Source organism: Procambarus clarkii, chromosome 20 (assembly GCF_040958095.1).
Source record: "Procambarus clarkii isolate CNS0578487 chromosome 20, FALCON_Pclarkii_2.0, whole genome shotgun sequence".
NCBI lineage: Eukaryota > Metazoa > Arthropoda > Malacostraca > Decapoda > Cambaridae > Procambarus > Procambarus clarkii.
Genome location: NC_091169.1, coordinates 16,901,919 through 16,918,351, shown reverse-complemented (window position 1 = coordinate 16,918,351; position 16,433 = coordinate 16,901,919). Strand labels below are relative to the sequence as shown.

At 38.9% G+C, this 16,433-nt stretch overlaps 1 protein-coding gene across 1 annotated transcript in view; it reads right to left on the bottom strand.

Annotated features, from left to right (window-relative positions):
- The window catches only part of LOC123755252 (ionotropic receptor 21a), a 273,589-nt gene that overhangs the window by 151,126 nt on the left and 106,030 nt on the right, over positions 1-16,433 (bottom strand). The window contains exon 4 of the mRNA XM_069327997.1: positions 14,795-14,949. Within this exon, the coding sequence (XP_069184098.1) occupies positions 14,795-14,949 (155 nt within the window). The remainder of the gene's footprint in view (positions 1-14,794; positions 14,950-16,433) is intronic.

The following is a 16,433-nucleotide window of genomic DNA, read 5'->3' as shown; positions in this document are numbered from 1 at the left end:
GAGGAAAATTGAAACAGGAATTTCCTTAAGTACTTTCGTATATTAATACGACAGACTCCTCTGAAGAAGTATTAATATACGAAAGTACTTAAGGAAATTCCTGTTTCAATTTTCCTCCGTGGTCTGACACTGTCATATATATGAACGTGTATCAGATTCTTGATCGTGAATAAAATGTTTAATAATGTATCAGATGTTTGATTGTGTCAGGTGCTTGACCATGAGTCAAATGCTTCACTATGTATAAGAAGCTTAACCATGTATCAGATGCTTCACAATGTATCACATGCTTGATAATGTATCAGATGCTTGATAATGTATCAGATGCTTGATAATGTATCACATGCTTGATAATGTATCAGATGCTTGACAATGTATCACATGCTTGATAATGTATCAGATACTTGACAATGTATCACATGCTTGACATTGTATCAGATGCTTGACAATGTATCACATGCTTGATAATGTATCAGATGCTTAACAATGTATCAGATGCTTGATAATGTATCAGATGCTTGATAATGTATCAGATGCTTGACGTTGTATCAGATGCTTGACATTGTATCAGATGCTTGATAATGTATCAGATGCTTGACATTGTATCAGATGCTTGACGTTGTATCAGATGCTTGACAATGTATCAGATGCTTGACAATGTATCAGATGCTTGATAATGTATCAGATGCTTGACATTGTATCAGATGCTTGACATTGTATCAGATGCTTGACATTGTATCAGATGCTTGACATTGTATCAGATGCTTGATAATGTATCAGATGCGTGACATTGTATCACATGCTTGATAATGTATCAGATGCTTGATAATGTATCAGATGCTTGATAATGTATCAGATGCGTGACATTGTATCACATGCTTGATAATGTATCAGATGCTTGACATTGTATCAGATGCTTGATAATGTATCAGATGCGTGACATTGTATCACATGCTTGATAATGTATCAGATGCTTGATAATGTATCAGATGCTTGATAATGTATCAGATGCTTGATAATGTATCAGATGCGTGACATTGTATCACATGCTTGATAATGTATCAGATGCTTGATAATGTATCAGATGCTTGACATTGTATCACATGCTTGATAATGTATCAGATGCTTGACAATGTATCAGATGCTTGATAATGTATCAGATGCTTGATAATGTATCAGATGCTTGACAATGTATCAGATGCTTGACAATGTATCAGATGCTTGACAATGTATCAGATGCTTGACAATGTATCAGATGCTTGACAATGTATCAGATGCTTGACAATGTATCAGATGCTTGACAATGTATCAGATGCTTGATAATGTATCAGATGCTTGATAATGTATCAGATGCTTGATAATGTATCAGATGCTTGATAATGTATCAGATGCTTGACATTGTATCACATGCTTGACATTGTATCACATGCTTGATAATGTGTCAGATGCTTGATAATGTATCACATGCTTGACATTGTATCACATGCTTGATAATGTGTCAGATGCTTGATAATGTATCAGATGCTTGACATTGTATCAGATGCTTGGTCATCTGATAGAGATGATGTTGTGAGAGAACCAACGTTGCTGCTCCCAGTCACAAAAGGAAGAATATCCGTAGTTCCGATAGTAATTGCGATTACACTCCTGTGACCAAGGCCAACAGGAAGAACCACTTCACTAGGACCTATTGAGAAAAGATGACTCTATCTATAAACTCAGCAATTACCCAGATCAAATCGCCTCTGAAAATAGCACATCAGGTTCAGGGTCAAGACATCGTATACCACAGTAGGGACCTTGTAAAAACAATCCTCAGCTCAAGATCACAGCAAAGCAAAGCCTCAGAGGTGAATACATTCTGAGGCCCAAAGATGAAATAGCTTTAAATATTCTTATGAATCACAAGGAAGGCGACGAACTTAAGCCATAGGACAAAATAAGGAGAATCAATGACATCCACTATCCCCTGCACATAGTCCTAACTCATTTAGAAAATCTGAATTATGTGGCGCCAGCAGAAAGATGCCAGGGGTAAAAACCACGAAGTAGGAAAACCGACAAACTCTAGTCACTGTAAGAAGACAGATTCCAGAGAAGCTTGATTTTGGCATTTGGAGCGGAACATGAAACAATGGGTATAAATTGGGTAGGTTTAGATTTAGGAAAGACTTGGGTAAATACTGGTTCGGTAACAAGGTTGTTGATTTGTGGAACCAATTACCACGTAACGTGGTGGAGGTGGGGTCCCTCGATTGTTTCAAACGTGGGTTGGACATGCATATGAGTGGGATTGGTTAGTTATAAATAGAAGCTGCCTCGTATGAGCCAATAGGCCTTCTGCAGTTACCGTGTTCTTATGTTCTCATGTGTTCCAACACAGGCCTTACACCCCACAGCCCCTCAGATGCTTCAAATGTCAGAGACTTGAACATCACATGGATAGTTACCAACGCCAAGTGAAATGTGGAGTCTGCAGGCTCAGTCTCCCACAAAAACAGTGTGGAGCTGTGGAGGGGGCCATAGGCCACATCGGCATGGAAGAGGGTGAGAAAGTCTCTATCCTGGACAGAGGGAGATTTGGGGCCACCAGGAAATAGTCCAACGTAATCGCTCCCTTATTGCATCCAGTAAGAACACTCAGGGCAATAAAGGCAAGAGTATCCGAGTTCCTACTGGTAAAGCCAAAAAGTATACAGTCCCCCAGCCAGCACAGCAGTAAGTAGTGCTTCCGCACAATTGGACTCTCTCTCTGGACAATTCATAGATCCATAGTAACTGAATTGTCCAAACCTTACTAGCAAAACATGGTATCACACAATCCACAGATTCAAAAGATAATTGAGGACAACCTTAAATTCCAACGAACTATATCCTCACCTTCAAGATCGCAGGCCAGAAAAATACTCTCAGTGTCAAGTGCATCAAGATCCTCTACTCCAATTCCAACTTCCATGGCGAGGTCATCTGACTCTACCTCCATGGATGTCACGGTAATATCAACATGTTCCAATAACTAATAGAACTAAAAATCCTGCAATTGAGTGTGAAAGTGCTTCACACACAATTGCAACACTTGCAACGCATAATGGCAACCAAAGGTATCTGGGTACTACAAGAGAGGTGACTTACAGACGGATTAGAAACTTAAATCTCAGGTTATCAAAGCTTCTTCCTTTCTTGGGTCAACGGACAATCCAGGGGATGCCATTTATGTGAAACGTGACCTGATCTCCAAGCCCATACTCAGCCAGAGGACAGAGGTTATGGGTGTATCCATTGAGCTAAGACACGAAAACGTAAAGTATTTAATGTTTACATGTCTCCACGTGCTGAAATGGATATCTCAGTGTTATTTGGACAGGCGACCACCTCAAACACAATATAGTTTCGTGATTTCAATTCCCAATTTATGTTTAGGAAAAGCAGAAATTAATAATTGAGTCGCAACATGGTTTTATAAATGGCCGTTCATGTTTAACAAATTTGTTATCTTTTTATTCTAGCATAGTTGAGGCAGTTGATAGTGGTAAGGATTGTGATGTTGTGTTCCTTGACTTTAGCAAAGCTTTTGATACAGTGCCACATAAGGAACATAACAACAAAGGTAACTGCAGATAGCCTATTGGCCCATACGAGGCAGCTCCTATCTATAACCACCCAATCCCACTAATATACATGTCAAACCCGCGCTTGAAACAATCGAGGAACCCCACCTCCACCACGTTACGTGGTAATTGGTTCCACAAATCAACAACCCTGTTACCGAACCAGTATTTATCCAAGTCTTTCCTAAATCAAAACTTATCCAATTTATACCCATTGTTTCGTGTTCTGTCTTGAGTTGATATTTTTAATACCCTATTAATATCCCCTTTGTTATGTCCATTCATCCACTTGTAAACATCTATCATGTCACCCCTAACTCTTCGCCTTTCCAGTGAATGCAATTTAAGCTTTATTAATCTTTCTTCATATGAAAGATTTCTAATTTGGGGAATTAACTTTGTCTTCCTATGCTGGACACGTTCAAGTGAATTTATATCTATTCTATAGTACGGCGACCAAAACTGAACTGCATAATCTAAATGGGGCCTAACCAGAGCAAGATATAGCTGAAGAACCACACCAGGTGTCTTGTTACTAACGCTTCGATTAATAAATCCCAGTGTCCTATTCGCCTTATTACGAACATTCATGCATTGATCATTTTGTTATAAATTCTTACTAATCATAACTCCCAGATCTCTTTCGCAATCCGACTTCGCAATCTCAACACCATCTATCTTGAGGTTATCTTGAGATGATTTCGGGGTTTTTAGTGTCCCCGCGGCCCGGTCCTCGACCAGGCCTCCACCCCCAGGAAGCAACCTGTGACAGCTGACTAACACCCAGGTACCTATTTTACTGCTAGGTAACAGGGGCATAGGGTGAAAGAAACTCTGCCCATTGTTTCTCGCCGGCGCCTGGGATCGAACCCAGGACCACAGGATCACAAGTACAGCGTGCTGTCCGCTCGGCCGACCGGCTCCGATCTAGCTCGTATCTTGTAACTCTATCATCATTACCTAGCCTCAAAACTTTACATTTATTAGCATTAAACTGCATCTGCCAGTCTTTTGACCATTTTAAAACCCTATTTAGATCAACTTGAAGTGATAGCGAGTTTTCTTTCGTGTTAATTTCCCTACCAATTTTTGTATCATCTGCAAATTTGCAGATGTTGCTACTCAAACCTGAATCTAAATCATTTATATATATTATAAACAACAGAGGTCCCAGGACAGAGCCCTGAGGCACTCCCCTAACAATATTATCCCACTCTAACTTAACCCCATTTATACTAACTCTCTGTTTCCTTTGGAATAGCCATGCCCTAATCCAACTTAATATTTGCCATTTGTAAAACCATGTTGTGACTCATTTATTAATTTATATTTTTCAAGATGAAGACGAATTGTATTTGCAATTATTGATTCAAGTAACTTTCCCACAATAGACGTTAGGCTAATTGGCCGATCGTTTGACGCAAGTGATCTATCTCCTTTCTTAAAAATTGGTACCACATTAGCTACCTTCCATGACTCTGGCACTCTGCCTAACTCTATTGATTTATTAAATATGGTAGACAGTGGCTCGGAAAGCTCTTTGCATTCTTTAAGCACCCTGGCAAACACTTCATCCAGCCCTGGGGATTTGTTTGGTTTACTAATTTTATTTTTACTAATTGTTTAATTACATCCTCCCTGGTAACTGCTAAACTAGTTAACCTGTCCTCATCCCTACTCACATAGACTTGTTCGGCTGAAGGCATATTGTTAAGTTCTTCTTTAGTAAATACAGATATAAAATATTTGTTAAAAATACTACTCATCTCTTTGTCATTATCCGTTATTTGACCTGTCTCAGATTTTAATGGACCTATCCTTTCCCTAGTCTTAGTTCGATATAACTGAAAAACCCCTTTAGGATTTGACTTTGCTTGCTCTGCTATGCGAACTTCATAGTTTCTTTTTGCTTTCCTAATCTCTTTTTTAACATTTCTAACCAGTTGTATGAATTCCTGTTCTAAACTGACTTCCCCATTCTTAATCCTTTTGTACATCGCTCTCTTTTTACCTATAAGGTTCTTCAAATTCTTTGTTATCCACTTTGGGTCATTAGAACATAAGATCAAAGGTAACTGCAGAAGGCCTATTGGCCCATACGAGGCAGCTCCTATTCTATAACCACCCAATCCCACTCATATACTTGTCCAACCCGCGCTTGAAACAATCGAGGGACACCACCTCCACCACGTTACGCGGCAATTGGTTCCACAAATCAACAACCCTGTTACTGAACCAGTATTTACCCAAGTCTTTCCTAAATCTAAACTTATCCAATTTATACCCATTGTTTCGTGTTCTGTCTTGTGTTGATATTTTTAATACCCTATTAATATTCCCCCTGTTATGTCCATTCATCCACTTGTAAACCTCTATCATGTCACCCCTAACTCTTCGCCTTTCCAGTGAATGCAACTTAAGCTTTGTTAATCTTTCTTCATATGAAAGATTTCTAATTTGGGGAATTAACTTAGTCATCCTACGTTGGACACGTTCAAGTGAATTTATATCCATTCTATAATACGGCGACCAAAACTGAACTGCATAATCTAAATGGGGCCTAACCAGGGCAAGATATAGCTTAAGAACCACACCAGGTGTCTTGTTACTAACGCTTCGATTAATAAATCCCAGTGTCCTATTCGCCTTATTACGAACATTCACGCATTGATCCTTTTGTTTTCAATTCTTACTAATCATAACTCCCAGATCCCTTTCGCAATCCGACTTCGCAATCTCAACACCATCTAGCTCGTATCTTGTAACTCTATCATCATTACCTAGCCTCAGAACTTTACACTTATCAGCATTAAACTGCATTTGCCAATCCTTTGACCATTTCAAAACCCGATCTAGATCAACTTGAAGTGATAGTGAGTCCTCCTCCGAATTCATTTCCCTACCGATTTTCGTATCATCGGCAAATTTGCAAATGTTGCTACTCAAACCTGAATCTAAATCATTTATATATATTATAAACAACAGAGGTCCCAGGACAGAGCCCTGAGGTACTCCACTAACAACATTATCCCACTCTGACTTAACCCCATTTATACTAACTCTCTGTTTCCTTTGGAATAGCCATGCCCTAATCCAACTTAATATTGCACCCCCAATACCATGAGCTTCTATTTTTTTAATTAGTCTTTCATGTGGCACTGTATCAAAAGCTTTGCTAAAGTCAAGGTACACAACATCACAATCCTTACCACTATCAACTGCCTCAACTATGCTGGAATAAAAAGTTAGCAAATTTGTTAAACATGAACGGCCATTTGTAAAACCATGTTGCGACTGATTTATTAATTTATGTTTTTCAAGATGGAGACGAATTGTATTTGCAATTATTGATTCAAGTAACTTTCCCACAATAGACGTTAGGCTAATTGGCCGATAGTTTGACGCAAGTGATCTATCTCCTTTCTTAAAAATTGGTACCACATTAGCTACCTTCCATGACTCTGGCACTCTGCCTGACTCTGTTGATTTATTAAATATGGTAGACAGTGGCTCGGAAAGCTCCTCTTTGCATTCTTTAAGCACCCTGGCAAACACTTCATCCGGCCCTAGGGATTTGTTTGGTTTTAGTTTTTCTAATTGTTTAATTACATCCTCCCTGGTAACTGCTAAACTAGTAAACCTGTCCTCATCCCCATCCACATAGACTTGTTCGGCTGAAGGCATATTGTTAAGTTCTTCTTTAGTAAATACAGATATAAAATATTTGTTAAAAATACTACTCATCTCCTTGTCATTATCCGTTATTTGACCTGTCTCAGATTTTAATGGACCTATCCTTTCCCTAGTCTTAGTTCGATATAACTGAAAAAACCCTTTTGGATTTGACTTTGCTTGCTCTGCTATGTGAACTTCATAGTTTCTTTTTGCTTTCCTAATCTCTTTTTTAACATTTCTAACCAGTTGTATGAATTCCTGTTCTAACCTGACTTCCCCATTCTTAATCCTTTTGTACCAAGCTCTCTTTTTACCTATAAGGTTCTTTAAATTATTTGTTATCCACTTTGGGTCATTAGTATTCGATCTATTCAATTTGTATGGTATACTACGTTCCTGTGCTTTGTTTAGAATATTCTTAAATAAGTTATATATTAAATCCACATCGAAATCCTCCTTTACGTCACCTGTCGCTGGGTTCATGTCTCGCTCCAAGACCGGCCCACACCCCATACCCAAGACTTTTCAATCTATTTGACCCAAAAAACTTCTTAGGCTATTAAAATCAGCTTTGCGAAAATCTGGCACTTTAACAGAATTTTCTCCTACAGGTCTTTTCCATTCTATGCTAAATCTGATTTCTTTGTGATCACTGTTCCCTAGCTCACTCCCTATTTCGATGTCATTAATTTGTGTTTCCCTGTTAGTTAACACTAAATCTAAAATATTATTTTCCAGCGTTGGTTCCTTAATGTGTTGCGTAAGAAAGCAATCGTCAATTAATTCTAGAAAATCTTCTGCTTCACTATTCCCTGTTTTTGTTCACCCAGTTTATTCCACTAAAATTAAAGTCACCCATGACATAAATACTGTTAGATCTAGATGCTTTAGATATTTCATCCCATAGATACTTTGCTTCCATTCTGTCTAAATTTGGTGGCCTATATATAACTCCTATTATAATATTATTTGGTTTTTCGTTTAATTCTATCCAAATAGTTTCTGTGTGTGGCTCAGTTTTGATTCCCTCTTTGAGACTACATTTCAAATTGTCCCTAACACATATGGCTACTTCCCCTCCTCGTCTAATATATCGATCTGTGTGAAATAGTTTAAATCCATTTATTTGATATTCAGCTAATAGTTCTCTATTTTCTACATTCATCCACGTTTCGGTAAGTGCAATAATATCTATTTTTTCTGTGCAGACAGGAGCATTTAATTCGTTAATTTTATTTCTTAGACTTCTACTGTTAGTGTAATATACCCTAAGTGAATTGTTATTTTGAGGCTCTCTTTCTTTCCCTGATCATTTTGCCAATTCCTTTCTCCCACGAACACATACTTTTATTACCTTCTTCCTCCAAATCAATTCCCATACCACTATCTACAAACAGTTTAAACCCAAACAAACACCTCTAACCACTTCTTCCAACGAGTTCGCAACAGCAACAACCCCAGCTCTCGATAGATGCACCCCATCACAAGCATACATTTCATTTCTTCCATAGAAGTGTTCCCAGTTGTCTATGAAAGATATTGCATTTGATTTGCAATATCTTTCCAGCCGGCAATTGACACCAAGTGCCCTCGACATCCATTCATTTCCCACTCCCTTTCTCAGAAGAATGCCACATATGATCGGGATTCCTCCCTTGCTCCTAACTAATTCAATGGCTGTCCTGAATCTTTGTATTAGTTCCTCACTCCTAACTCCTTTGTTCTTATGTTCTTATGTTCTTAATTCAGTTTGGGTTGATGATACATAAGAACATAAGAACAAAGGCAACTGCAAAAGGCTTATTGGCCCATACGAGGCAGCTCCTATCTATAACCACCCATTCCCACTCATAAACATGTCCAACCGCGCTTGAAACAATCGACCCTATTGATTTATTTAATATGGTAGACAATGGCTCGGAAAGCTCCTCTGTGCATTCTTTAAGCACCCTGGCAAACAGGGAGCCGGTCGGCCGAGCGGACAGCACACTGGACTTCTGATCCTGTGGTCCCGGGTTCGATCCCGGGCGCCGGCGAGAAACAAAGGGCAGAGTTTCTTTCACCCTATGCCCCTGTTACCTAACAGTAAAATAGGTACCTGGGAATTAGTCAGCTGTCACGGGCTGCTTCCTGGGGGTGGAGGCCTGGTCAAGGAACGGGCCGCGGGTACACTAAAAGCCCCGAAATCATCTCAAGATAACCTCAAGATAACACTTCATCCGGCCCTGGGGATTTGATTGGTTTTAGTTTTACTATTTGTTTAATTACATCCTCCCTGGTAACTGCTAAACTAGTCAACCTGTCCTCGTCCCCACCCACATTTATTTGTTCGGCTGAAGGCATATTGTTAAGTTCCTCTTTAGTAAATACTGATATAAAATATTTATTAAAAATACTACTCATCTCCTTGTCATTATCCGTTATTTCACCTGTCTCAGTTTTTAATGAACCTATCCTTTCCCTAGTCTTAGTTCGATATTCTTAGTTCTTAGTCCGAAGCGAATTTTGGTTGTGGGAGATTCCCAGGTGAGGTATTTAGACAGAACGTTTTGTGCCAGAGATATGGGGAACAGATTAAGGGTTTGCTATCCGGGAGCTGGAATTGGTGATATTGTTGGAAGCATGAATGATATTATGACGGGAAATGGGAACAAACCCATTATTTGTATTAGTGCAGGGGGTAATGATGTTGGGCGAGTTAGGAGTGAGGAACTAATACAGAGATTCAGGACATCCATTGAATTAGTTAGGAGCAAGGGAGGAATCCCGATCATATGTGGCATTCTTCCAAGAAAGGGAGTGGGAAATGAATGGATGTCGAGGGCACTTGGTGTCAATTGCCGGCTGGAAAGATATTGCAAATCAAATGCAATATCTTTCATAAACAACTGGGAACACTTCTATGGAAGAAATGAAATGTATGCTCGTGATGGGGTGCATCTATCGAGGGCTGGGGTTGTTGCTGTTGCGAACTCGTTGGAACCAGTGGTTAGAGGTGTTTGTTTGGGTTTAAACTCTTAGTAGATAGTGGTATGGGAATTGATTTGGAGGAAGGAGGTAATAAAAGTATGTGTTCGTGGGAGAAAAGAATTGGCAAACTGATCAGGAAAAGAGAAGGGCCTCAAAATAACAATTCACTTAGGGTATATTACACTAACAGTAGAAGTCTAAGAAATAAAATTAACGAATTAAATGCTCTTGTCTGCACAGAAAAAATAGATATTATTGCACTGACCGAAACGTGGATGAATGTACAAAATAGAGAACTATTAGCTGAATATCAAATAAATGGATTTAAACTATTTCACACAGATCGATATATTAGACGAGGAGGGGAAGTAGCCATATATGTTAGGGACAATTTGAAATGTAGTCTCAAAGAAGGAATCAAAACTGAGCCACACACAGAAACTATTTGGATAGAATTAAACGAAAAACCAAATAATATTATAATAGGAGTTATATATAGGCCACCAAATTTAGACAGAATGGAAGCAAAGCATCTATGGGATGAAATATCTAGAGCATCTAGATCTAACAGTATATATGTCATGGGGGACTTTAACTTTAGTGGAATAAACTGGTTGAACAAAACAGGGAATAGTGAAGCAGAAGATTTTCTAGAATTAATTGACGATTGCTTTCTTACGCAACACATTAATGAACCAACGTGGGAAAATAATATTTTAGATTTAGTGTTAACTAACAGGGAAACACAAATTAATGACATCGAAATAGGGAGTGAGCTAGGGAGCAGTGATCACAAAGAAATCAGATTTAGCATAGAATGGAATAGACCTGTAGGAGAAAATTCCGTTAAAGTGCCAGATTTTCGAAAAGCCGATTTTAATAGCCTAAGAAATTTTTTGGGTCAAATAGATTGGAAAGTCTTGGGTATGGGGTGTGGGCCGGTCTTGGAGCGAGACATGAACCCAGCGATAGGTGACGTAAAAGTGGATTTCGATGTGGATTTAATATATAACTTATTTAAGAATATTCTAAACAAAGCACAGGAACATAGTATACCATACAAATTGAATAGATCGAATACTAATGACCCAAAGTGGATAACAAATAATTTGAAGAACCTTATAGGTAAAAAGAGAGCGTGGTACAAAAGGATTAAGAATGGGGAAGTCAGTTTAGAACAGGAATTCATACAACTGGTTAGAAATGTTAAAAAAGAGATTAGGAAAGCAAAAAGAAACTATGACGTTCGCATAGCAGAGCAAGCAAAGTCAAATCCTAAAGGGTTTTTTCAGTTATATCGAACTAAGACTAGGGAAAGGATAGGTCCATTAAAAACTGAGACAGGTCAAATAACGGATAATGACAAGGAGATGAGTAGTATTTTTAACAAATATTTTATATCTGTATTTACTAAAGAAGAACTTAACAATATGCCTTCAGCCGAACAAGTCTATGTGGGTGGGGATGAGGACAGGTTGACTAGTTTAGCAGTTACCAGGGAGGATGTAATTAAACAATTAGAAAAACTAAAACCAAACAAATCTCCAGGGCTGGATGAAGTGTTTGCCAGGGTGCTTAAAGAATGCAAAGAGGAGCTTTCCGAGCCACTGTCTACCATATTTAATAAATCAACAGAGTCAGGCAGAGTGCCAGAGTCATGGAAGGTAGCTAATGTGGTACCAATTTTTAAGAAAGGAGATAGATCACTTGTGTCAAACTATCGGCCAATTAGCCTAACGTCTATTGTGGAAAAGTTACTTGAATCAATAATTGCAAATACAATTCGGCTTCATCTTGAAAAACATAAATTAATAAGTGAGTCGCAACATGGTTTTACAAATGGCCGTTCATGTTTAACAAATTTGCTAACTTTTTATTCCAGCATAGTTGAGGCAGTTGATAGTGGTAAGGATTGTGATGTTGTGTACCTTAACTTTAGCAAAGCTTTTGATACAGTGCCACATGAAAGACTAATTAAAAAAATAGAAGCTCATGGTATTGGGGGTGCTATATTAAGTTGGATTATGGGATGGCTATTCCAAAGGAAACAGAGAATTAGTATAAATGGGGTTAAGTCAGAGTGGGATAATGTTGTTAATGGAGTACCTCAGGGCTCTGTCCTGGGATCCTATTGTTTATAATATATATAAATGATTTAGATTCAGGTTTGAGTAGCAAAATCTGCAAATTTGCAGATGATACAAAAATCGGTAGGGAAATTAACACGAAAGAAGACTCGCTATCACTTCAAGTTGATCCAAATAGGGTTTTAAAATGGTCAAAAGACTGGCAGATGCAGTTTAATGCTAATAAATGTAAAGTTTTGAGGCTAGGTAATGGTGGTATAGTTACAAGATACGAGCTAGATGGTGTTGAGATTGCGAAGTCGGATTGCGAAAGGGATCTGGGAGTTATGATTAGTAAGAATTTAAAACAAAAGGATCAATGCATGAATGTTCGTAATAAGGCGAATAGGACACTGGGATTTATTAATCGAAGCGTTAGTAACAAGACACCTGGTGTGGTTCTTAAGCTATATCTTGCTCTGGTTAGGCCCCATTTAGATTATGCAGTCCAGTTTTGGTCGCCGTACTATAGAATGGATATAAATTCACTTGAACGTGTCCAGCGTAGGATGACTAAGTTAATTCCCCAAATTAGAAATCTTTCATATGAAGAAAGATTAACAAAGCTTAAGTTGCATTCACTGGAAAGGCGAAGAGTTAGGGGTGACATGATAGAGGTTTACAAGTGGATGAATGGATATAACAAAGGGGATATTAATAGGGTATTAAAATTATCAACTCAAGACAGAACACGAAACAATGGATATAAATTGGATAAGTTTAGATTTAGGACAGACTTAGGTAAATACTGGTTCAGTAACAGGGTTGTTGATTTGTGGAACCAATTGCCGCGTAACGTGGTGGAGATGGGGTCCCTCGATTGTTTCAAGCGCGGGTTGGATATGTACATGAGTGGGATTGGGTGGTTATAGATAGAAGCTGCCTCGTATGGGCCAATAGGCCTTCTGCAGTTACCTTTGTTCTTATGTTCTTATGTTCTTATATAACTGAAAAAACCCTTTAGGATTTGTCTTTGCTTGTCCTGCTATGCGAACTTCGTAGTTTCTTTTTGCTTTCCCTATCTCTTTTTTTACATTTCTAACCAGTTGTACGAATTCCTGTTCTAAACTAACTTCCCCATTCTTAATCCTTTTGTACCACGCTCTCTTTATACCTATAAGGTTTGCAGATCCTTTGTTATCCACTTTGGATCATTAGTATTCGATCTATTCAATATATGTGGTATTCTACGTTCCTGGGCTTCGCTTAGAATATTTTTAAATAGGTTATATTTTGAATCCACATCAAAATCCCCTTTTCCGTCAACTGTCGCTGGGTTCACGTCTAGCCCACACCCCTTTCCCAAGACATTCCAACCTATTTGATCCAAAAAATTTCTTTGGCTATTGAAATCAGCTTTTCGAAAATCAGGCACTTTAACAGAATTTTCTCCTACAGATCTATTCCATTCTATGCTAAATCTGATTTCTTTATGATCACTGTTCCCTAGCTCACTCCCTATTTCCATGTCCTTAATTTGTGTTTCCCTGTTAGTTAACACTAAATCTAAAATATTATTTCCCCGCGTTGGTTCCTTAATATGTTGCGTAAGAAAGCAATCGTCAATTAATTCTAGAAAATCTTCTGCTTCATTATTCCCTGTTTTGTTCACCCAGTTTATTCCACTAAAATTAAAGTCACCCATGACATAAATACTGTTAGATCTAGATGCTCTAGATATTTTATCCCATAGATGCTTTGCTTCCATTCTGTCTAAATTTGGTGGCCTATATATAACTCCTATTATAATATTATTGGCTTTTTCGTTTAAATCTATCCAAATAGTTTCTGTGTGTTGCTGAGTTTTGATTCCCTCTTTGAGACTACATTTCAAATTGTCCCTAACATATATGGCTACTTCCCTCCTCGTCTAATATATCTATCTGTGTGAAATAGTTTAAATCCATTTATTTGATATTCAGCTAATATTTCTCTATTTTCAACATTCATCCACGTTTCGGTAAGTGCAATAATATCTATTTTTTTTTCTGTACAGATAAGAGCATTTAACTTGTTTATTTTTTTTCTTAGACTTCTACTGTTAGTGTAATATACCCTAAGTGAATTGTTATTTTGAGGCCCTTCTCTTTCCCTGATCATTTTGCCAATTCCTTTCTCCCACAAACACATGGTGATGCCTCTTCAGACAAATAATCACAGAAAAGCCACTACTTCGAGGAAATCAGTAGGAGCCGTGATGAGAGTTGGAACCTATGCACTGGGTGTTCCCAAGCACATGCTCTACACAACTATACCACGACATGGTCAAAAGAATTGCAACCTGGGGCACTACTGCACTCTCTAAGATTTCCGAGGCTTCCACTGAAGCCGAAGCTAAGCTTCCACTGATCACTCTCATCCTTATTTTATCCTAACTGAATATATATCTTGATTTTGTAAATAAAAGGCACTTACATAAAAAATAGAATAGCTGAAGTTTTTTGTAGTTTATACATCACTGCCAGACGCTCAAGATCTGCTGAAGATGAGTAGGAAAACATGAAATATCGACCTTGCCAGTCCCATTCATCGTCGTTTTTATCTAGCAGGTGTGCAAACTCCAGAAGGTTCTGCAGAATGAAAAAATAAGAACATAAAAATGAAATTAGCTGCAGAAGACATATTGGCCCAAACGAGGCTGCTCCTATTTATATCCAACCGATCTCATTCATATATATGTCTAACCTATGCTTGAAACAATCAAGGGATCCTACTCTATTATGTTATGTGGTAATTGGTTCCACAAACCATCAACCCTGTTGTGGGGGTTTTCTTTTTTGCTTTCACGACTGCAATGCATATGTCGCCAATGTACCTGTGGCAGACGCTTCACGAAACTGTCGGAATTAGCAGAATAGAAAATACGAGAGCAACCGTACAGGGCCTGGGAGCAAGGTCGAGTTAGAGTCCTTGAGGGTCTCTTCTCAGACTAGCTTCACCTGGTCCTGCTCCACGTTGATCGTTGGAATCTCCTCAATGATTTAACACTTTAAGAGACTCCTAGGGTCCTCATCACATTTATAGTTTAGTGAATAATAGGCAAGTCGGTATTGAAGACACCTGGAGCTGAAGGCTTGAGTAATTGATTTGCAGTATTCAGAAGTGGCTCAACGGAAACACTGCATAAAGCTTAACAGTAGTTTATTTACTAACTTAACCACTAATACAAAGGGTGCTTGATTTACTTTAGATTGGCGTCAGCAAAGCTATGGTTATATTAGCGAGACTCTTGACGTCCGGCTAATCGATTCGGATCCACTCGGGGCGAAACACCTAACTTAACACAGTTGACAGCCAATCATTAACACGGCAACCTAACTGCCGGTATGCAAAGGGATCACAAGAGTTCCAACCGGATACTCGGGTAATGATGATATGCAATAAACACAATGGCACTGTCAATGGGACAGGTAATAACATGCACAATAATAATCACACACAATAACTAAATGTGTGGTGTATGTGAAGCTCACATTCACAGACGAGTGAAATGCAGTGATACCACACAGATAAACACGTATTCGCCGTCGATTCACCTATGACCTGTGACAGGTATAAGAAGGTGAAAACTGTGGTTGATCCCTCAGATCAACACAGACACAATAAAACAATGACAAGATCTTGTACTTACAGATAAGGTACCTTTCCTTACTCACTCAGGCACATTTATGCAAGAAATCGTAGGTGGCCTGACAGCTGGGCGCTCGTATTGATGTGAGCCATTGACGACAGGCTTCCCACAATCCGTACTTGACACGGGGTAGGAGGGCGTGCTGTATGCTTAACAGACAGACACACGCACACACACTTGGCACTGGCGGTGAGTTAGGGTTATCTTGAGGTTATCTTGAGGTGATTTCGGGGCTTTAGTGTCCCCCGCGGCCCAGTCCTCGACCAGGCCTCCACCCCCAGGAAGCAGCCCGTGACAGCTGACTAACACCCAGGCACCTATTTTACTGCTAGGTAACAGGGGCATAGGGTGAAAGAAACTCTGCCCATTATTTCTCGCCAGCACCCGGGATCGAACCCAGGACCAGTGGATCACAAGTCCAGT